Here is a 23,044-nt window from a genome sequence, read left to right as displayed (position 1 = left end):
TCCTTTTCTCAAATTTCATAGTTATCTATAAACATTCATGAAAAATAACATGGTAATTCTTTTGTGTCAATATGGCAGAACGAAATAGAAGTTGTCTATCTAGCTCTCTTGCCAACAAAAACAGTAGTTGATTCCTTTCTCAAATGGGCATGCATGTACATATACCTGGTGATGTGATTTTCAAGCTGCTGGGTCCAGGACTTGAACCATGGTAGGCCATGGTCCCAATAATTAGCTAATATTCTAATATGCCTGGTTCTCTCAAGAAGGCAGGGCTAATCCCAAGCTATTTAATGAATACTTTATCTAATACTTAGGCGCTTATGGAAACATGCTATATTCAAGGTGATATTAGAGGTTGGGCATTGTTTAAAAATGCTTTAGAAATAGATGCTTTCCCCAGGGAGCATACATTCTCATAAAGAAAGAAAATCATTTGTGCAAGTAAATATAGCCTAAGAAAGAAAGTGACACATATTATTACTAAGGCATAATAAGGTACTGTGAGGGTTGAGAGAAGACAGGGAGGGCTTGCTTCTAGCTGATGTAGTTGGGAGAGCATTGGAATAGCATCTGAGCAGAGTATTTGGGAAGTTGCTGGAGGGCTGGGGAGTGGGGAGAAGGGGCGCTCAGGCCAAGGGCTCAATGTGAGCACAGGTCTGGAACTAAGAGAGTGGGATATTATTTGAAACAGCAAGTCTGGAATCTAAGTTGCTATACAGGGAGCAGTGGGAAATGAAAAAAGAATAACAGAGTAAGGATAGATCCCCAATGGCGAATACTGAATGACCCAACAGGGGTTGCAAATTTACTTATGCACTGAGAGAAGGAGTAATGTGCGGTTTTCAGGGGGAGAAAACAGAGTGAATGTGTTTGAAAGTTTAATGCAGCCTCATTTAGTGTAGGAGGCATCGAAGGGGGAAAACTTACAAGGTATAATCAATTGAACTACTGCAGTAACTCATACATCAGGCCAGGAGGGTTTAAACAAGAAAGAGCAGCGGGTGTGGCTATCAGGAGTAGCAAGGAATTCAAATGGGCAGACTTGGCCACTAATAACATATTAATGAAGGAGAGGAAGAGGTGAAATGGAATGCTTGGCTTTTATGCTCAGGTAACTGACAGGGGAGGAGAATGATTAGAAGAACTAGGAAATGAAGGCAGAGGAGGAAAGAGTTTGGGAGGAAAGATGGTTTTGCACCAAGTTTGTGGTATTGTTGAAATGACTAAAATGATCCGGTAAGCAGTTGGGATGTGGAAGGGGGAGATAAGGAGTCAGAAGTAGAGTTAAAGATTTGAGAGTTTTGGAAGAGATAGATGAGAATATGATAGGAGACATTTTAATGAAAAGAAATGGAAGGCTTAGAAAAGATCCTTCAGGAAGCACCAGCATTTAAGCATGTGTGCTCAAAATACCAAGAGGAGAATGGAGGAGAAGGGATCGAGGCATGGCCATCTGCCCTGTGGGTTGGTTTCTCGCTTTCTGTCTCCCAGTGAACACACATAGCCTATACCAAAAATCTCTCTTTAAAAGAGAGAGAGAGAGATAGAGAGAGAGATAGAGAGAGAGAGAGAGAGAGAGATGGGAGGAACGGAAGCCACATGGAAGTTTACTTTGGGGTTAGTCAGCTTTTACGTGTATAGAACTTGGTGAAAGGAACAGCGGAAGGACGTGTTATTTCACGTGAACAGATTATGAGGAGCAAGAAGAACAAACACGGCATCATGATATTGTAAGTCGTAAGAACTTTAGTGATCATATGGACCAACAATTTCATTTTACATGTAAGAGTTTGAAACCTTGAGTGACTTTTAATAAGGTATTTTTAAGTAGCAAAGCTGAGACTACTAAGCAGATCTAATTCCCAGTTCTGGGCTCTTTGTTACTTCTCATTTTACTCTCCAAAAGAAAGGAAAAGCATGGCTGTGGACATTTAGGTTTAAAAAAATAAAGAAAAAAGAGGCCAAGAAGCTATCCTACCATTATACTAGGATATCACCTGACCAGGAGAGTAGTGTTTTCCTAAACTAAGTGAAAAGTTTGGAAGAGGAAAGTTAGAGCAATGAGGACAAAAGTTTCCAGATTCATTCTGCTGGAAGATGAGTATCGTCTTTCTTTTTCTTCCTTCCTCTCTTTCTTTCTCTCTCTTTCTGCTCTAACTTTCCTCCTTCCTTCCTTCCTTCCTTCTTTCTTTCTTGCTCTTTCTTTAATGAGACTGAGATACAAAGAGACGTGCCTTCAACAGGGTCTCACCTCGTGATGTCCACCCTGCAACCTTCCTGGCTAGCCAGGGCTGCGTGTGTGCATCTGGCATTTAAGGTCCACAGGGGAACAGAATTCAGAATCTGCCATATGAATCCAGCATTGCTTGAACAGCATGTTACCACTGTGCCACCTCAGAGGTCAACTATCACATAATTTCCTGACTAGCTTTGCTGTTTGTTTCTTTGCTTAGGGTTAGAAAAGAAGACTAGTAAAAGCTGTTTATTTGCATTTCAGTACTGCCAACAATGAGCTGCTTGGAGGTGCTAATGCAATGTCACGGGAAAAGAATCCTGGGGATAGCGAGAAGTTCACTAGAATTTAATGAAAGTGGATTTAAACAATTCTTGAAAAAATTCTTGAAGTCTTAGAAGATACTCTTGAAAAAGATGCAAACTTTTCTTTTTTTTTTTTTTTGGAGAGGTTTTTGCTATAGGGCGCGAGCACTCGCCAGACAGACAGAGAGAGACAGAGAGACAGAAAGTGAGAAATCACCTCCCAGGGGAGATGGCCACGCCACAATCCCTTCTCCTCCATTCTCCTCTTGGGATCTTGGGCACACATGCACACGTGCCCGGCGTTGAGTTTAAGCCACCGGTCTGGGACTCTAACCATGGTCCACTACGTCGGAATCCAGTGACATAGCCATTATGCTAACTGCTGGTCCCAATGCAAACATTTTAAGAGGGAGGACAGATCATAGGCAGTTTACAACTGGAACCATGGATACACAATTAAAAATGGTCTCAGGTAAGAAGACAAGAACTTCTATAAACAAAACTAAACAATTCAGTATTACTAATTTCCAATGAGCACATGTAATCAAGAATGAAGACAAGTGGGTGGGACCTATTCGTTATTGTGTACATAAGGTGAAAATCTAGAGTGATGTGAAGATTTTGTGTGTCAAACACATGAAAAACAGTGAGGAAACAGGTGTGTGTGTGTGAGAGAGAGTGTGTGTGTGTGTGTGCTCGCTCAATAGGCTGAGAGCAAAAAGTTAATGGTAATAAAACTGCTGAGATACATAGGGTAATATTAAAATGATAGAGAATAGAACAACTCCACTCCTATTTTGCTTCATATTTTTGATTAAGGAGAATAATCTTGATCCCGAAAGGCAGAACAAATATGCTTGAAAGGAAATTGGAGTCTAAGAGGAAGCTGAGCACCAAGACAGAGCTACTTTTAGTAGTCTTAGTCTTTAGTCTCTGATGGGTCTCATTTCAAAGAATGGAAAACTTTACAGACATAGCAGAAAAATATTAAGTGATTTCCTTAGAATCTTTGATAAAGTGAAAAGATATTAGAAAATTGAAAGTGGCAAAAGTCTCATCCCCCCACCTCCTGTAAGATGTGTGCACTTAAGAGGCGGGTGGAGAGAGAGAAAGAGAGAGAGAGAGAGGAGAAACACCCCTCCCCCCAAGGGGAATATGGTCATGTCACAATCCTTTTTTCTCCATTTACCCATCCCTTCAGTATTTTGGCCATGCAGATGGGCACTAGGCTTGTTTTCCAAACCAACAGCATGGGATTTGAATCTTGGTTGATCATCTGGAATCTAGCTCCCAATCAATGCACAGAGCTTAGCTATTGTGTTATGTGGCTGGCCCCCTAGTTTTTTGAAAAGGGAAAAAAGTGATTTATGAATACTTTAAGATTGGTGAGTTTATTCATTAATTCCTAGCAAAGTTATAGAATGAGTTGTATTTAGACAAGGAATGTCAGATTTAGAGAAGGTCCAGCAAGTAGTGTTCAATAATTAAAAACATTTAAAACTCATTTTAATTTTTGTTGCTTAATTATTTCAAGAGCTGCTATGTTGAATATGATGGCAGAATAATGGCTTACATTTATTGAGAACTTTTTATATGTTAGGAGCTACTTAAAGCTTATACATGTATTGACTTATAATCTTCCCCAAATCTGTTAAAGGTAGGGGCCATATTTATTTCCATCATGTAGATGAAGAAAGTGATGAATGAAGATGCCTAGATCATAGGAATACAATATACTTTATTTTCAATATGGCTTTTGACAAAATTTCTTTATTTACTCTTTTGAAATTTGTGGAAATGTGAACAAAAAGGTGACGATAACATTTTTTAAACCAATGCCCTACAAGAAAACTAATAGAAACTAAAACTAAATTCCAAAACAAACTAAACATATTGAGGTAACTTCCTGAACCTGAATTTCAAGGATGAAGTGGGAGTGGAAATTTTGTGTTAAAAATTGCTTCTGGTGGGACCAGCAGTTAGCATAATGCCTATGTCACTGGACTCCCATGTAGTCAACCACGGTTTGCATCCCAGACCCAGTGGCTTAAACTCATGCTGGGCGTGTGTGCATGCGTGCCCAAGATCCTGAGAGGAGAATGGAGGAGAAGGGATTGCGGTGTGACCATCCCCCCCGGGGTGTGTGTGTGATTTTTCACTTTCTATCTCTCTGTCTCACTCTGTCTTTCTGGCGAGCGCACGCGCCCTATAGTAAAAACCTCTAAAAAAAAAAATTGATTCTGGTGACTTTAATAATGATCAGCCAGATTTGGAAACCAATGAAATAAGAGGTGATCAAATAAAAATATCAAAATGTCATGGCTAATAGAGACAATGGACCCTAATTAATAACATTTTTATTATTAATAAGTATAAATTATTAAACTTTATAAGGTATGCTAATTTTAGAGTACTTGGGAAATCCAGACAACTTTAAAGAAAAACATAAAAATTTCCCAGACTCCCACTACTTTAAGAATAACTTCTGTAAACAATTTGGTGTGTTTTATTCCAATCTTTATTTAATACATTCAAACTACACGTATACATGCTGACACAAATACACATGCACCAAACAGGAAGCCATACTCATAGTTTTGTGTTCCATCTTTTGCATTTAATATTATAAGTATTCTCCATGTAATTAAATTCTATTAAATGTTAAAATATTCATTTTATTCACAATATCATAATTTGTTTAATCATTTCCCCCTTTTGGCCTTTTGGGTTGCTTTGAAACTTTTGCTCTTATAAGTCATTATGTGATGAAATTTCTAATATGCAAATTTGGAACACTTCTCTGATTATTTTATTTATTTATTTATTTTTTGGAGCAGTTTTTGCTATAGGGCGCGTGCGCTCGCCAGACAGACAGAGAGAGACATAGAGACAGAAAGTGAGAAATCACCCCCCAGGGGGGATGGCCATGCCGCAATCCCTTCTCCTCCATTCTCCTCTCGGGATCTTGGGCACGCACGCACACGCGCCCGGCGTGAGTTTTAAGTCACCGGGTCCAGGACGTGAACCGCGGTCGACTACTTGGGAGTCCAGCAACATAGCCATTACGCTAACTGCTGGTTCCCTCTGATTATTTTTAAAAAATAGGCTCCTAGGAGTTAGTTACAGAGTCTAATGGTATGGATGTTTTAAAAATACTTGATTACTTGATAGTGATTGCTAAAAACACTTTTTTTTTTGAGAGTTTTTTTTTTTTTTTTTTTGCTATGGGGGGGGTGTGCTCCCCAAAAAAAGAGAAACAGAAAGTGAGAAATCACCCCCCAGGGGGGATGGCCACGCCACAATCCCTTCTCCTCCATTCTCCTCTCAGGATCTTGGGCATGCACGCACACGCGTCCTATATGAGTTTAAGCCACCAGGTCCGGGACTTGAACCGTGGTCGACTACATGGGAGTCCAGTGACATAGCCATTATGATGACTGCTGGTCCCACTAAAATACTTTAATGAGAGTTGTTTTAAATTTATTTCCTCTGGTGTCCATCACTTCACTCTCTTCAGTGTTCTATTCCTCTTTTAAAAAAATATTCTTCACTTATTTAATTTTATTTGTTATTATTATTTCTTTAATTTGACCAGAGAGAGAGAGAGAGAAAGGGAAAGCAAGAAAACAAGCTGCTAGGTTCAGGACTTGAACCATGGTTGGCCATGGAGGAATCCAGAGTCTTTAACCACCACACCATCTGTCAACCCCTTTATTCCCTCTTGAACCTCAATGTCCTCTAAGTATATTTGTTCTATTGTTTTCAGGATCAAGATTATTTTCCTTAATCAAAATTATGGAAGGAAAATAGGGGTGAGGTACTTCTATTTTGTCTCTGCTATTTGAATATTATAGTACATATCTCAGCACTTTCAATACCTTTATCTTTTTGTTCTCAGCATCTCTCTCTCACATACCCGCCCACACCCACACACAAACTCTTTGTGACCACAGTGTTTTTCATGAATGTCATAACTAGAAAATACCTTAGGAATTTGAACAGAATATTATATCTCAATTATTTTATTATTATTATTTTTGAGAGATTTTTGCCAAAGGGTGTGTGCGCTTGCCAGAGAGACAGAAAGAGACAGAGAGACAGAAAGTGTGAAATCAACACCCCCAGGGGGAATGGCCATGTCACAATCTCTTCTCCATTCCCCCTTCAGGATTTTGGGCACAAACACATGCAACCAGTGTGATTTTCAAGCCACCAGGTCCAGGACTTGAACCATGACCAGCCATGTAGGACTCCAGCATCTGAATCACCCCACACAACCTACTGAATTCTCTCAATGATATTTTAATGAGATTTCTGAGAATTGTGTGGTCAAATATTCATAATTTTCTTGGCTACTTCAAACAATTTTTTTTATTGGCCTATTTGTTGACTAATTTTTCTGTGAAGCCTATTTATTATTTACTGATGAATTTGTAAGAGCTTTCGTACAGATTAGGGATGGTAACCTTTTGTTTGCTATATCCGAGGTAAATATATTTTGTTGTTTGTCTTTAAATTTTATTTAGAAGTACTGAAAGATTTTTTCCTGTTGTCTTAATGTTCTAAATACCTTTTATCATTTGAGATATAGCAATTATTTATGCACATTTTCTTCCAGTTTTCTAAAGATTATACAAATATATAACTTTTGAAACCAGTTAAATTTATTTGGAGTTATGGTAGATGATAAGGATCTCATTGTTTTTCCAAATTTTAAACTTTTTAATCTGAACTCCTATCGAAGAATCATTTCCTGTTGATTTCAGATGTAACTTTTATCATTTACCAATTTTTTTTTATGCATACTAGGGTCTAGTTCCAGATTGTCTGTATAATGTCCCCAATTATTGATTTTGGTACCAATACTACATGGTGTAGATCACATGTCAATGAGATAAATTATCTTTTTTTAAAGAGATTTTTGCTGTCGGGTGCATATGCTCACTGGAGAGATGGACAGAAAGCAATTCCTACTCTTCCCCACTAAATAAAAAACAAAAAACACCCAAGCAAACAACAATCTGTACCTTCTGATGAAGGTGAAAAAGTTACTCTTAGTTATGATTATAATCTTCAGAAAGGATAATCAGAGAGTCATATTATTATATATGATTTATATCTGGATAATATAGTTCATGTAAAATTGGAATTTTCTTTACATATTTAGTAATATGAGTTATTTTCTTTAATATATCATGCACACAATGTTTTACTATATTGATAGTCTTAATGATGTACTATATTGATAGTCCTCTAAATTATTTCTTTTTTTCCCATAAGTTTAGTTTGCTATAGGGCACATGCACTTACCAGAGAGAGACACACACAAAGAGGAAGAGACAGAAAGTGAGAAATCACCCTCTAGGGGAGGTGGCCACGCCACAATCCCTTCTCCTCTCTTCTCTCAGGATTTGGGGCATGCATGCAGAAGAACCTGGCATATTTTTCAAGCTGCTGGGCCCAGGACTCGAATCGTGTAGTTGGCCATGTGGGATCTAGAGCCTTAACCAACATGCCACCTGACTGGCCCATCTTTTAAATTATTTCTAATGGCTACATATTCTCTCTCTCTCTCTCTCTCTCTCTCTCTCACACACACACACACACACACACACACATACATATACACCATATTTATTAAGCTAAATTGTATTTCTGGGCATTAAGTTTCTTTCCACTTTTGTAGTGTAATAAATTATTATGTTATGAACATCTTAGGATGTTCATCTTTGTGTGAATTTCTCTCTCTCTTTTTAAAAACATTTGCTGCAGAGTGCGTGTGCTAATGAGAGAGCAAGATCACCTCCCCCCTCCCAGGGGAATGGCCATACTGCAATCCCTTCTCTTCTATTCTCCACTGGGGATTTTAGTCATGCACACATATGTGCCTGGCATGTTTTTGATGACATCGAGTCCAGGACTCAAAAAAGGGTGTGTGCGCTTGCCAGAGAGACAGAAAGAGACAGAGAGACAGAAAGTGTGAAATCAACACCCCCAGGGGGAATGGCCATGTCACAATCTCTTCTCCATTCCCCCTTCAGGATTTTGGGCACAAACACATGCAACCAGTGTGATTTTCAAGCCACCAGGTCCAGGACTTGAACCATGACCAGCCATGTAGGACTCCAGCATCTGAATCACCCCACACAACCTACTGAATTCTCTCAATGATATTTTAATGAGATTTCTGAGAATTGTGTGGTCAAATATTCATAATTTTCTTGGCTACTTCAAACAATTTTTTTTATTGGCCTATTTGTTGACTAATTTTTCTGTGAAGCCTATTTATTATTTACTGATGAATTTGTAAGAGCTTTCGTACAGATTAGGGATGGTAACCTTTTGTTTGCTATATCCGAGGTAAATATATTTTGTTGTTTGTCTTTAAATTTTATTTAGAAGTACTGAAAGATTTTTTCCTGTTGTCTTAATGTTCTAAATACCTTTTATCATTTGAGATATAGCAATTATTTATGCACATTTTCTTCCAGTTTTCTAAAGATTATACAAATATATAACTTTTGAAACCAGTTAAATTTATTTGGAGTTATGGTAGATGATAAGGATCTCATTGTTTTTCCAAATTTTAAACTTTTTAATCTGAACTCCTATCGAAGAATCATTTCCTGTTGATTTCAGATGTAACTTTTATCATTTACCAATTTTTTTTTATGCATACTAGGGTCTAGTTCCAGATTGTCTGTATAATGTCCCCAATTATTGATTTTGGTACCAATACTACATGGTGTAGATCACATGTCAATGAGATAAATTATCTTTTTTTAAAGAGATTTTTGCTGTCGGGTGCATATGCTCACTGGAGAGATGGACAGAAAGCAATTCCTACTCTTCCCCACTAAATAAAAAACAAAAAACACCCAAGCAAACAACAATCTGTACCTTCTGATGAAGGTGAAAAAGTTACTCTTAGTTATGATTATAATCTTCAGAAAGGATAATCAGAGAGTCATATTATTATATATGATTTATATCTGGATAATATAGTTCATGTAAAATTGGAATTTTCTTTACATATTTAGTAATATGAGTTATTTTCTTTAATATATCATGCACACAATGTTTTACTATATTGATAGTCTTAATGATGTACTATATTGATAGTCCTCTAAATTATTTCTTTTTTTCCCATAAGTTTAGTTTGCTATAGGGCACATGCACTTACCAGAGAGAGACACACACAAAGAGGAAGAGACAGAAAGTGAGAAATCACCCTCTAGGGGAGGTGGCCACGCCACAATCCCTTCTCCTCTCTTCTCTCAGGATTTGGGGCATGCATGCAGAAGAACCTGGCATATTTTTCAAGCTGCTGGGCCCAGGACTCGAATCGTGTAGTTGGCCATGTGGGATCTAGAGCCTTAACCAACATGCCACCTGACTGGCCCATCTTTTAAATTATTTCTAATGGCTACATATTCTCTCTCTCTCTCTCTCTCTCTCTCTCTCACACACACACACACACACACACACACATACATATACACCATATTTATTAAGCTAAATTGTATTTCTGGGCATTAAGTTTCTTTCCACTTTTGTAGTGTAATAAATTATTATGTTATGAACATCTTAGGATGTTCATCTTTGTGTGAATTTCTCTCTCTCTTTTTAAAAACATTTGCTGCAGAGTGCGTGTGCTAATGAGAGAGCAAGATCACCTCCCCCCTCCCAGGGGAATGGCCATACTGCAATCCCTTCTCTTCTATTCTCCACTGGGGATTTTAGTCATGCACACATATGTGCCTGGCATGTTTTTGATGACATCGAGTCCAGGACTCAAACCCCAGACTTGGCCATATGAAATCCAGCTGGCTTAGCTACTATACCACTGGCTGGACCTATCTCTCATTTTTCTTTAAGTTTCTTTTAATAAAATTTTAAGTAAAAGGATAAAATAATTTTGAGTGTTGTTAAACTGATTGTCACATTGTCTTGTTTTTGCAGTTTCATGCTTTTGTCAGGAGCGAATAAAAAGGTCTCCTTAGAGATTTTGATTGGACTTTAATTAAACTTAAAATAAATTTGAAAGTCTATGATAAATTTTCTGTTTTCTTAGAGAGATTTTTGCTATAAGTCACGTGTGCTCGCCACAGAGAAAAAGGGAGGCAGAGACAGAAAGTAAGAAATCACCCCTCCCAGGAGGGGGGTGGACATGCTGCAACCCCTTCTCCTCCATTCTCCTCTCAGGATTTTGGGCATGCACACACATGCACCTGCCATGAGTTTGAAGCTGTGGGTTCAGGACTTAAACCTCACTCAACTATGTGAGAGTCCAGTGATGTAACCATTACACTTTCTGCTGGTCCCAACTTTCCTGTTTTCAAACTGCACATTCACTCAGAAATGGATGAATGAAAGAAATACTTTCAGTCACAAACATTATGTTATCGAATAACATTTTGCTGTTTAAGTCCTGCATATTTCCTTGGTAGGTATAAAAGCATAAATATTTCCTCATATAAATCTGATATATTTCCTTGCTAGGAGTATTTTTAGATTCTAACTTTTAAACATTTGTAGGTATTAGAAATGGGATACTTTCACGTAATATTTTCTGACTAATTAGGGCTTTTCAGAAAGCTATTGATCTTCATATAGCCATCATGTAGCTAACTGTATTACTGAAGTTTCAAATTAATTCTTATTCTTAACTTTAGAGATATCAAAACTGAGTTTATTAACTTTTTATGTCTTATGCGTGGTCCAGTGGTAGAACTTGTTGCACCTAATTTTTTATAACTCTGGGTGCAATGCTTTTTATGCCATATCTTATTGTTTCCCAATAAGCCAGTAGCAATACTATTACTCAAATAAGGGGCATTATAGCACCAAAGGGCTCTATATTCTCTCACTTCTCAGCACCAGCTTTTAACAGTAACACTGTTTTGGAGAGTGTCTAACATGAGCTTGTGATATGAGGAATGAAAATCCAGAAAACAGAGCTGTATAGGGTAAAAGTTAAAGGCAAGCAGGTTCTGCTACGTTATATCAGAACTCAGTTCAGAGCGTTTTCTCAAATGAAGTAGGGTATTGATCCACTCGATCTTAGAATGCTCAAGGAGAGGGTAGGTGAGCACCTCTTCAGCATGGTGTAGAGAGGGTGGAAATGTGAACAAAGAACCCTCTAAGTTCTGTCCTGGTCCTATGGTTATTTCTGCATCCAGCTTTGAAATACCCCAATTCTGGGGCCAGCAGGTGGTGTAATGGTTAAGGGCATTGGACTCCCACATGCTCATCTGCAGTTCAAGTCCTGGACCCGGCAACTTGCTTTCTCACTTTCTCTTTCTCTCTCTGTGTCTCTCCTCTGTGGTCAAACTAAAGTAAGTAAATAAAGTTGAATAATTATATAGAAAAAAGAAATACCCCAATTCTTATATTAGCTATAAAAATTGTGCAAGGCTATCACTAGGAAGAATGTGTTTTTAAAGCTTGTTTTACTGAGTAAATTTTGTTGTCTTTCTCAATCTTACAACGAATGAGAAGAGATCTCTTGTTTTTCTATTTTATTCCTTTTGTATCCTTTCTTGTTTGTTCTAATGGATAGTGACAAAACAAAACAAAACAAAGATAAACAGCACACACAAACAAGTCTGTGAATAATCAAAGGGTGATAATAAATTTGGCTGGATCTTCAGTGGAAAAAAAAAAATCTGTTAGCAGGCCAGATAATCATTAGCTTTCCCCTCTTCTCTGCTTAATTGTGTTCGTTCATTCATTCATTTATTTACTCATCCAGGATTTTTTTCCCCCTCCAGCTAGCATTGAACACGTTGTTGGGGGAAATATGAAAATTTTAAGGCCATCTTTGCCTTAAAAAGTCCTGGGTGGAAGGAAGTCTGTGCTACAGAAGTGGGATAAGGAGGAGGTGAAAAAAAGGTTTAGAATAGTGGATGCCCTGAAAAGTGACTTTGATCCTACACCAACCCTAGAGAACAGTAACAAATGCTTCTAAAATGTACTACATTCTTTTCTTGCTCACTGCTACCCCTGGCAGCCGGGGAAACGTGGAAGGAGACTGCTAGGAGGGGAGGACTGTTGGGGTTAGAAACCGTGGTTAAGTGAAGCAGACCTCCATAGGTTCTTCCTTTTGCTTCACTGCGGAATCTATTCATCAGAGTGAACAACAGAAACCTGAGGAAATTCTGGGCAGGGCTGAGGACCTTGACTTTGATGTTTATAAAAACGTATTGTGATGTTGTGGTCAGTGAACAGGACAAACAGCAGAATGGGTTCAAGTCTCACCATTGAACTAATCCCTTAATTTATCTTGACCTTAGATTTTTCCACTCATAAAATGAGGATAGTAACTTCTTTTCAAAAGACTTGTAGGGCTGTTTGAGATTGTAAATGTGGCCTTTTTTTTTTCTTCTCTCTCTCTCTTTTTAACTCTAAATAACTTTTTTAAAAGAGAATAACCTAGTTTATGTTTTAAATGGCTTGACTGAATCAGTTTCTGGGGTTCTATGTAAAAACCTGTAAGTACACATTCTACTCAGACTACAGGTTAAGGATCAGCCCTGTAGCGTAGTGGTTAAGGGAGCCAGATTCCTCATGGACAATCATGATTCAAATCTTGGCTTTGGCAACTTGAAAAAGATGTGTGTGCATGCATGCCCCAAATCCCAACAGACGAAGTGGTGCAGAAGAGATTTTGGTGAGATCATGCCCCATTGAAAGATGTTTTCCCCTTTTCCCTCTCTTTGTGTGTCTCTCCCTCTCTGTCCCTCTGTCTCTTTCTGTTGAGCACTCCTGCACTCTGACAATTAAAAACCAAACCAAACCAAACCAAACCAATAAATAAACTATGGGTTGAGAATCCCTTATTTGAAATGCTTGGGGCCAGAAGTGTTTTGGATTTCTGATATTATATATATATATACACACACACACACACACACACACATAAAATGAGATACCTTGGGGGAAGGGAACCAAATATTTATTTATTTATATTTCATATATATCTTATACATATAGCTGGATGGTAATTTTATATAACTTTAATTGCAGCATTTTGACTGTGACCATCATATGAGATCAGCTGTGGGGTTTTCCTTCTGTGACATTATGTTGGCACTCAGAAAGTTACAGGTTAGCAATGCTTAATCTATGCCTTGATGACGTTTTAGGAACATATACATCCCACAAGGTTCTGAGTGAGGGAAATTTTTAAGGCAGTGAATTTTCACAGAATCAGGCTAACAAGTGGCATGGTGGTTAAGATGCTGGATCTCATGGCTGACTTCACAGTTTGAGTCCTGGACCCTATGCATTGAAAAGCATGCTGGGTACATGTGTGGGTGCCCAAAATTCCGGGAGGAGAATGGAGGAGAAGGGATTCTGATAAAGCTATTCCCCTTGGAGGATGATTTCTCATTTCTCTTCTCTTTCTCTAATTAAAAACATTTTTTTGTCATAGAATCTTTTCCCAAAATGGCATAACTACAATTTAAATAAATTAAAATATTCTTATTTTAAGAGAGGCTAGGTAGTATGACGCTAGAGGTTGAAAAATGAAAGTTTTGTTTCACTTTTAGCACTGACCTATGCTGAGTAAATTTTGAGTCTAGTTAGACTTAGATGCTTAGGTTCTAATTTGCTTTAATCACAGATTTCTAAAAACCAGCTTTTCCTTTTGACCTGCCAGTAGTGTTCAGAAAGTTCATGGGGACCTTGTCACTAGAGGATTGAGAATCGCTGCATTATCATTCTGTAGCACACTGGAAAAACCTTGCCCTGTTATCAGAGAGCAGTTTCCTTAATGAGCTATCAAAATTATTGTACCTCATCACATGGTCTCCTTTATGGGTGGGGTATTATGTTTGGCAAAGAAATGTGGCATAGCACATTTGTTTGAGGAAACTTTTTCCTTTCTGGAAGAAACATGCAATCTTGGTAGAGCACCGTGTAAAATTATGCAGAAGCTTTATTGTTTGGATATTCGGGCACACGGCTTCTTTATTTGGTTATTGTGACATTTTCATTTTCATGTACCATCTTCACGTGGATGTCTTTAGATGCTCACGACAAATTGGAATTTGCTCCAGTAACTATGTCTTGAGAGATTTATTTATTTATTTATTTTTGCTATAGGGCGTGTGTGCTCGCCAGAAAGATAGAGAGAGACAGAAAGCGAGAAATCACCCCCCAGGGGGGATGGCCACACCACAATCCCTTCTCCTCCATTCTCTTCTCGGGATCTTGGGCATGCATGCACACGTACCTGGCGTGAGTTTAAGCCACCGGGTCTGAGACTTGAACCATAGTCTACGTGGGAGTCCAGCGACATAGCCATTATGCCAACTGCTGGTCCCACCACTAACTATGTCTTAACCATGAGGCACCTTGGTTAATGATGGTGCATTATGCAGTCTTCTAGCCATTAGTACTTTTAAGGTCCTTAGAAGTCCACATAATACAGCGATAGGAACACACGTTAAGGTAAACCTTTGGTCAAGATTCAGGCTAGCTTGCTCTTGTTGCACTTCCCCATTAGCTGGTAGAATGAAGAGGGGAAAAATGCAGATGGCCAAACTGGAATATAAAAGTAGAGCTGGATTTTTGCTCATGTGATCTGTGAAGTCACACAGAGCATCATGCTCAGCAGGGTCCAACACTTAGTTTAACACTTTGATGTCACCACCTTGAAATTTGGAATACTTTTTGAACAAGATTCTCCCTATTTTATTTTCTTTCTTTGATTTTTCCTTTTTTTCTTTTTTTTTTTTTGCCATAGGGCACATGTGCTCGCTGGAGAGACAGAGACAGACAGTGAGTGGGCAAGTGAGAAATAACCCATTGGGGGAATGGCCATGTCACAAATCCTTCTCCAGGAATTTTTTTTTAAGAGAGATTTTTGCTATCGGGAGCGTGTAAATGCTGGGGAGATAGAGAGAGACAGAGAGACAGAAAGCAAGAATCACATCCTCCTTCTACCCCCCTCCTACCCCCCTTCTTATCCCCAGAAGGGATGGCCATGTCATAATCCCTTCTCTTCCATTTTCCTCTCAGGATTTTGGGCATGCACGTACATATGCCCGGCATGAATTTTAAGGTGCTGGGTCTGGGACTCAAACAACAATATACTGTGTGGGAATCCAGTGCCGTAACCAGTGTGCTACCTGCTAGCCCCAATCCATTTTCATTGTGTACAAAGTACATAGAAAGTCCCACGAACAGATGAGTGGATAGAAAAACTGTGGCACATATACTCTATGGAATACTATTCAGCCATTAAAAAAACAACAAAACCCTGGCTTTTGACAGAAAGGGGAAAAATATGGAAGATTTACGGCTGAGTGAAGCAAGCCAGTCTATGAAGGAGAGGCATCGTATGTCCCCACTTACTATATACTGAGTGTCCATACTCTATGACTGAAACTGATTGACTAAAGGATATAGAAACATGGTTTATGGATGTGCATACCAGATATGGTGTGTGTGAAAGAGTAGGGGCTGAGGAAGGAGATGTAGAAGAAAAATAGGGAGGCAAATCATTAATGGGACAAAGAAATGTGGTATTATCTGTTGAACATATTTTATAGTTTTATCAACTGGACTAGGGAGAAATGCTCACCTGGTGGAATATTCACTTTGTAAGCTAAATAATGTGACTGAATGTATAAAAGAAAATGAAATTTTAAAAAATGGAACAAAAAGAAAGTCCTGCTTTCTTGGGGGAGATCAATAATTGTTTTATTAAGTTAGGAGATTGCAGAATTTGCAAAAAGAGAGCAAAATAAGGTGGAGCACCCAGTGAAAGGGAATAAAAATAATTAGAATTGTGTTCTTGTTTATGTTGTTTTAATATTGGGGCTGGTACTGGGGAGATATTTTCTTGTTTTAAAAATTTAACTTTATGTATTTATTTTTAATTTGACCAGAGAGGGAGGGCGGTGGGGGGATAGAGAGAGAGAGAGAGAGAGAGAGAGAGAGAGGAGAAAGCCAGCCTCCAGGTCCAGGACTTGAACCATGGTCGGCCATGTGGGAGTCCAGTTCCCTTAACCACCATACCACCTGCCGGCCCTTGTATAGAAGATATTTCTGTTTTACATAAAAAACTACTTACCTCATTAATTCATATATTCATGAATCAAAATATTCTGTGGCAGCGTAAAAAAGTAAAGAGTGAATCTGGGGAAATGTAAGAACTTTGTGTGTGTGTGTGTGTGTGTGTGTGTGTGTGAGATGAGCCTCTCTGCCTGACAAATCTGGCTCTGTTGCTCGAATGCCAGTGTCAGAACTGTATATAGCTTCTTTCCAAATGCAGGCAGTCTTGGGCAGATGCTTGTGCTCGTGATTATCACTGCCTAAGTTTTGACAGAGCTCACCTCCTTCACGTCTATGCTTAAATGTCACTGGGAAGCCCACCCTGACCATGTTTTTTGAAATTGCAGCCCACTTATCCTCATCCCTCTCATTTCCCCTTATTTTACTTATTTTCATTTAGATGCATAAGGCTTGGCACATACTATTGGGTCATCAGGAAAGTCATGATGCATTTTTGCATAGAAAAACAGAAAAATAAGTCATGACTTTCCTGATGACCTAAGAGATGTCCAATTACCACTGACTGAATGAAAGCATGAGAGAATGAGTTGATGGCACATATTCTTAATGGTTAGTAGGTAAGCCTGGAGGAGATAAAAAGAATCAGTATTCTTAATACTTTTTTTTCTCATCTAGGTTGGTTTTCTAAAAACTGATTTTAGTCTTCAGAATTCTTGTGAGCTAACTCTCAAATAGTACTGATTTTGTGAGTCTATGATCTCTAGGTGATTTAAGATCTAGGACTTTTCTAGTTTAAGTGTCTCTATATAGTAACAGTATCAGAGGGCCTCAAAAAGTTCATGGATGGGGGCTGGCAGGTGGTGTGGTGGTTAAGGTGCTGGATTCCCACATGGGTGACTGTGATTCATATCCTGGACCTCACTTTCCCTTTCTCTCTCTGTCTTTCTATGGTCAAAATAAATAATAATAAATAAAATTAAATAAATAATTCTTAGAAAAAGAAGTTCATGGATGGGCCAACCTGGTACCACTGTGGTTAGATGCCATACAGGGGAAGCTAGAAGCTAGATCGCACAAAGTCGGCCAGGGTGTGAGTCTCAAGTAGGCCCTGTCAGCTTGAAAAACACTTCAGGTACACATGTGTCTGGGATCCTGATGGGAAGGAGAATTAGTAGAAAAGGGAGCGTAGTGTGACCAGGCCTCATTGGGTGGTATTTTCTCTCTCTGTCTCTGATGCATGTGTACACCCTTTGGCATTAAAATAGAAAGTGCATAATACACAGGGAAAATGTGTGTCATGAAAAAACTATGCATGGATTTCAACATTTTTTTTGCATCGAAATAAACTCATATTTCAATTTCATTTTTCACTTGTTGAAGGCCCCTCATATTTTGCAACATCATGGTACGAGAAGAGATAAAACAATGTGTTCCTTATGGGGGAGAATGTTAAGAGTGTTAGGATCCTCAAGGGATCACGCTGTTTTAGAGACGAATCCACCTGGACCTTTCTACGGTCCTTCAGTGTGGGCCATGTCCACTTACAGAGCGGAGCTCTGTAGAGATGACGCTGTCAGGGACACATTCAACCCTGTGCCTCACTCTTCTGCAGAGTGCTGGAGACACAGGCACCATCGGTTCTGGTAGTGTTCAAAGTGAGCTTCAAATGACAAAATCAACTATTTTTTGAAATATGTACTAACTTGGAAAAGGCCTCAGGGACTTTTTTAGTGATGAAATGTAATTTTTAATAATTTTGAAGCAACCTTGTTTTGAATTAGAGTTGAAAACTGCACTCTTTGGCTAAGGGTTACTTTGACAATTAAGGTTTACTTTGACCTTGATTAGTAAGGGAAGAGTTGGCACGTGGGTGAATTAATAAAGGGGCACACAAAGGTAATTGTATGAAATAGAATCTACATTTGGTATAGCCAAACAAAAGTACCTTTTTAAAAAAATAATTGTTTCTCTGTACTTTAGTAATTTTGCCTTTATTCTCTTTAAGTCTTTGAGAGGACTTTTAACTCATCTAAAATTCAGTTTATTGATACATGAAATAAATGGCACTACCACAGTAATTTAGTTTAATTTGACTGCGTCAGTGTATTCCATTGCCTTAATGTGTGTGTGCGTGTGTGCGTGTGTGCATGTGTGTGTGTGTGTGTGTGTGTTTAGAGAAACCCAAGACTGGCACTGGGTTCTATCACGTTATAGGCATATACATTTACTTGTTTAGTTCCTTGCCATGGAAATAATGGCTTTTGGACTCTTGAAACCAGGTGAAATAATTACAATGGTAAAGATAATTTCATTTCTCAGCTAGGAATTAGAGAAGTAAATTTGAATATAAAAATCAAATCGATCTTAGTGCGTAAACGTTTTTCTTTTTTCCAGAGTGAATGACATTTGTGAGTTGCAGTGCAATTGGGCAATTACCTTCTGATAATTGTCCTTGAAGTAAATAGAGAAATTATTTTAGTAGAAAGAAATAAGAGGACCGATTAAAAATGAAAAGTTTCTCTCTGAGTTTGAGATTTGGAAAATTTTTAAGTACTTCCGAAAATAAAATAACCGTTGCAAACTCTCTCGATGCTATGTTTTCATTCTCCTGGGGCAAAGGTGCAGAGCTGAGTGGCTTACTGAGTAAGGCAGGGGTGGAGAAAGTTGGCATTTCCCAAGGTGAGCAAGAGCAGAGAGTGGGTGTGTGGTTTCCATGGACACACCACTGCTCCATTTTTTCCCCTAGGTGGTGACAAATGTGACTGGATTTAGCCTGGTGAGTGTAAGCTAGTGGATATTTGTTCCCATAATTTTTTTCCCCGCCAATATTCCCCCCTATAACCTTTCTACAAGTATAGTACTTCCAAGTTAGAATTACTCTGTGATCTTATTTGGGGCTCTTAGTATTTTTTTTTTTTTTTTTCAATTGTATGTATTTAATCTAATGAAATAATCTAAAATGTAGGCCTTACAAATTAAAAAAAGAAATCAGGAAAGCATATGTCCGTATACGCAGGAACCGATCTACTTTCTCGACTGCTTTAAAGCATTGCAACTCGTGTTCTAACTCTATTTGCATTTGGAACCCTCTGTAAAAATTCCCAGTCTTCCTGGATAACTGCACACAGCTCTCTCTCTCGAACAAGTGCTGCTTCGGTAAGAGTTAGACGGGTGCGCTGGGCAGAGTAAGGGCTTAAGCAAGGGTGTGCCTCGATTCACAAAGGAAAGTGTGGAACAAGGGCCTCCTTGCGTATTTCATTTAGTTAATTAGGAGACAGAAACATTAGAAAAGCAGAGCTTGTGCCCACACAAGTCACACAGTTTGATCAAGTAACCTTTAGACAACAGCTGTAATGTAGAAGGCCCATGCCAAGAACAACAGAGCAGGGCCCAGTTCCTGTGCCTTAAGCGGGACAGCTGAAATGGTGACTGAGTCTAACAACAAAAAGAACAAAACAAAACAGACAACAACCCAGACTGAGGTTTACGGAGAAAAAGAAAATGTCATAATTAGACGTTAGATATTTAAAAGAGCATTGTCTTACGAAGTTCCAGTCCCATCGATAGACCTCTGGTTCCTTACCATTGGCTCAGAAAACATTTCAACTCACTGAATATTTTCTAGATGACACTGAGACATTGTATCCATTTAATAAAAATCTTAAATTGGGATTAGCATGATCAGAAGTGGTATGAGAATTTGAAGAGCAAAGAAAAAAATCTTCCTACCCACCCTAATTTAGCATCCATTTTAAAAAGAACTTAGGTCTTCTTGACAACTAATTCCAGAGGCAAAATATGCTGAGAAGTTGAAATGTTAGTTTCTAAATAAAAAAAGAACATTATCAAAAGTTGTAGCTAATGATAAATAATTCTGCCACAGATTTCCAGGTTATAGCTAAATGCATAGTTTTAGAACATTGAAAAAATAATTTGGATCTGTTAATATAAATAATTTATTTCTTGCTTTGATTCTTTCTCAGAGAAAACATTTAAAAAAATGCACTATTTTCCTTCCCGGTATTAACAAAATATTTTCCAAATCCATTGCATGCATTGCATTCCTTCATTAGGATCTTAGTTTGTGACTGCTGGAAACTGATAGGTTAGAATTAATATGATACATGCTTTTACCTACGTTTTGCTTGTTTAGCTTAAATTTACCAAAATTCATTTTAAATCTGTTAGGCTTTCTGGAATATACTACCACACGATGATTAAAAAGTTTCAGGTTGCTTTTCTGATTTCTTTTTCTCTCCCCCCCGTTTTACAAAAGTAACTTCGGGTGCACTATTCCTTTAAAAGTTTCTGAGTAAGGATCTCTCTTTTGATCTAATGTCTGTCAAATAGAAATTGAAGGAAAAACATGTTTAGGGTAGACAGAAGATGATTAAGAGTTAATCAAACAGCTTTAAATGCATTTGGTTGCTGTTTAAAATGTAAGTACTTTCTGAGAAAATCTAGAGCATTTGCCCTGCTCTCAGGTGCTGAAGCCCAAGAGTTTCAGAGGGTCACAGGGTTAAGGGAGAAGCAGAGACACTGCCCCGGTGGAGGGTGAGAGTTCTGTTTTCCCACTTACCCCTTCAGCAACAGGGGCAGCGAGCAAACGGGTCTGCCGTTCCTGTGAGCAGCCACCTTAATGAGTTATAACTGTATGCAGACTTACTGTGATGGCCTGCAGTCTTCCTTTCACCAGCTCCGCTTCTTCCATTCTAGAAGTCAAGGACAGGCAGACGGTGAAGGAAGTCCGAAGCTACCATAAATCAAGAAGCCTTCTTGGGGAGAGGAGCTGGGGTGACAGAAGAGAAGCAGGGAGAAATCCGTTCTTTGCACCAGTGGAGAAAAGGAGAAATCCCCGACTTGTCAGGAGCGTCTCTGAGCAGATGCACAGATCAGGCCAGACAGACACATGTAATGAGGGTGTGCTGGGGAGGCAGACGCTGAGGCTGCTGGCACGAGTTGACTGACAAGTTTGAACGGCAGCGGCACAAGCCCTTTTCCTTCAGGAGCTGCCAGCTCTTTGTTGTAATGTGCACAGTTAGCAAGGCACATTTTCTTATTAACTGTTCCCTACCCAATTCATTATTTTCTAGGAGTGGCACAGGGAGCCTATGCTCCCAGTATTTAATCAGTCTCTGCTCTAGTGACACACAGCCATCCCTTCATGTGTGGGTCTGTGTCTGTACAAACTTAGTTTTTAGCTGCACTTTCACTCCAAAGCTTATAAAGAGAGCCTCACCTTGACTGGGCAGAAGTGCCAAGTCACATATTTGCTTTCTTCCTCTGATTGGCTCTAGAAAATAACAGAAAATCCTATAGTTCCTTTGGAATTTCATAGGGTGGTAAATTTGCATGAGGTTGTTTTCCCTCCCGCCTCCCTGGCTTTAGCAGTTTGTGGCAAACGTTGGAATCTTTAGGTCATGGAGAAATCAAAGATGTTAATGTGACTATATTAAGAAGTTGCCCCCTAAGAGTGCATAGTGTGGTTTAAACCACTTTCTGTCGTTGCTGGACTTGGATTTCTATGGAATGTTCTTTCTTGGACCTTGTTCAGAAATGACACTCTCAGCTTTCAGGAAGGTGCCTCTTTTGACCTTCCCAGTTACGCAAGAGAACGTTGTAAGCCTTTGAAAGTGTGATGAGACATTCTGTAACTCCTGTAGCCCGGCACTGTGTGGATATGCCCTCGCCCTTTTAAAAAAGGCAGTCAAGTCCAGTGAAGCTTCTAGGTCAGAGCAGAGCCTGGGAAGCTTTATGGTAGACTTTGTTTTCTTTCCCCTACCAATTCTTTAATTAAATTTTGATGTCATAAACCTTAATTAAACATCTACATCATTATTATGCGTTTGGATATTATCAAACACCTTCATATCAACGTGCATCTAAGAGGTTAAAAGGACAGTCTAAACATTGAACATATGGTTTTATTTCCTTTGACTTTTTGATATTAGTAATGATAGCAAATATTTGTTGAGTGCTCTGTAGGCAACTGTGTTACATCCTACTTATCTTACAAGATGCTAAGAGATAGGTACTGTTTCCCTTATTTTAAAAATGAGGAAACAGATCCAGAGAAGTAATTTGCCATACAACTAATAAGTAGCGAAGCTAGGAATGGGACCTGAGATGTCTGACTTTATACCAGCCGTGTATGAAGGTTGACCACGGGCACAGAGCAAGAGGAGGCATAGGCTGAAGGTTAAATTGGTCTTTATGATAAAGAGTTGCACCTCCAGCTTCCTCTTTCATTTTCTAGAACACTTTCAGCTGGGTATAAAACCCTCAGGCAGAGCCCTATGGGACCCTGGAGAAAATTATTCACCCTAGTGAAACAAAATTTCCCTGTATTATTATTTGTAGTTCCCTGTTCACAGAGACTGCACCCCAAGTGAGTCATGATACAGTGAAACTCACCAATTTCATAGTTTGAAATCTTGAAAGTGATTATCCTTGCTCATATTAGGAAGTGTAGGGA

The 23,044-nt window shown here is 38.8% G+C and overlaps 1 protein-coding gene across 1 annotated transcript in view; it reads right to left on the bottom strand.

Annotated features, from left to right (window-relative positions):
* The window catches only part of PALMD (palmdelphin), a 66,111-nt gene extending 44,339 nt beyond the window's left edge, over positions 1–21,772 (bottom strand). Inside the window, exon 1 of the mRNA XM_006169019.3 lies at positions 21,236–21,772. Within this exon, the coding sequence (XP_006169081.1) occupies positions 21,236–21,280 (45 nt within the window). The 5' untranslated portion in view covers positions 21,281–21,772. The remainder of the gene's footprint in view (positions 1–21,235) is intronic.
* Positions 21,773–23,044: the final 1,272 nt, after the last annotated feature.

Source organism: Tupaia chinensis, unplaced genomic scaffold (assembly GCF_000334495.1).
Source record: "Tupaia chinensis unplaced genomic scaffold, TupChi_1.0 Scaffold146687_1, whole genome shotgun sequence".
NCBI lineage: Eukaryota > Metazoa > Chordata > Mammalia > Scandentia > Tupaiidae > Tupaia > Tupaia belangeri.
This window is presented reverse-complemented; position numbering and strand designations above follow the sequence as displayed.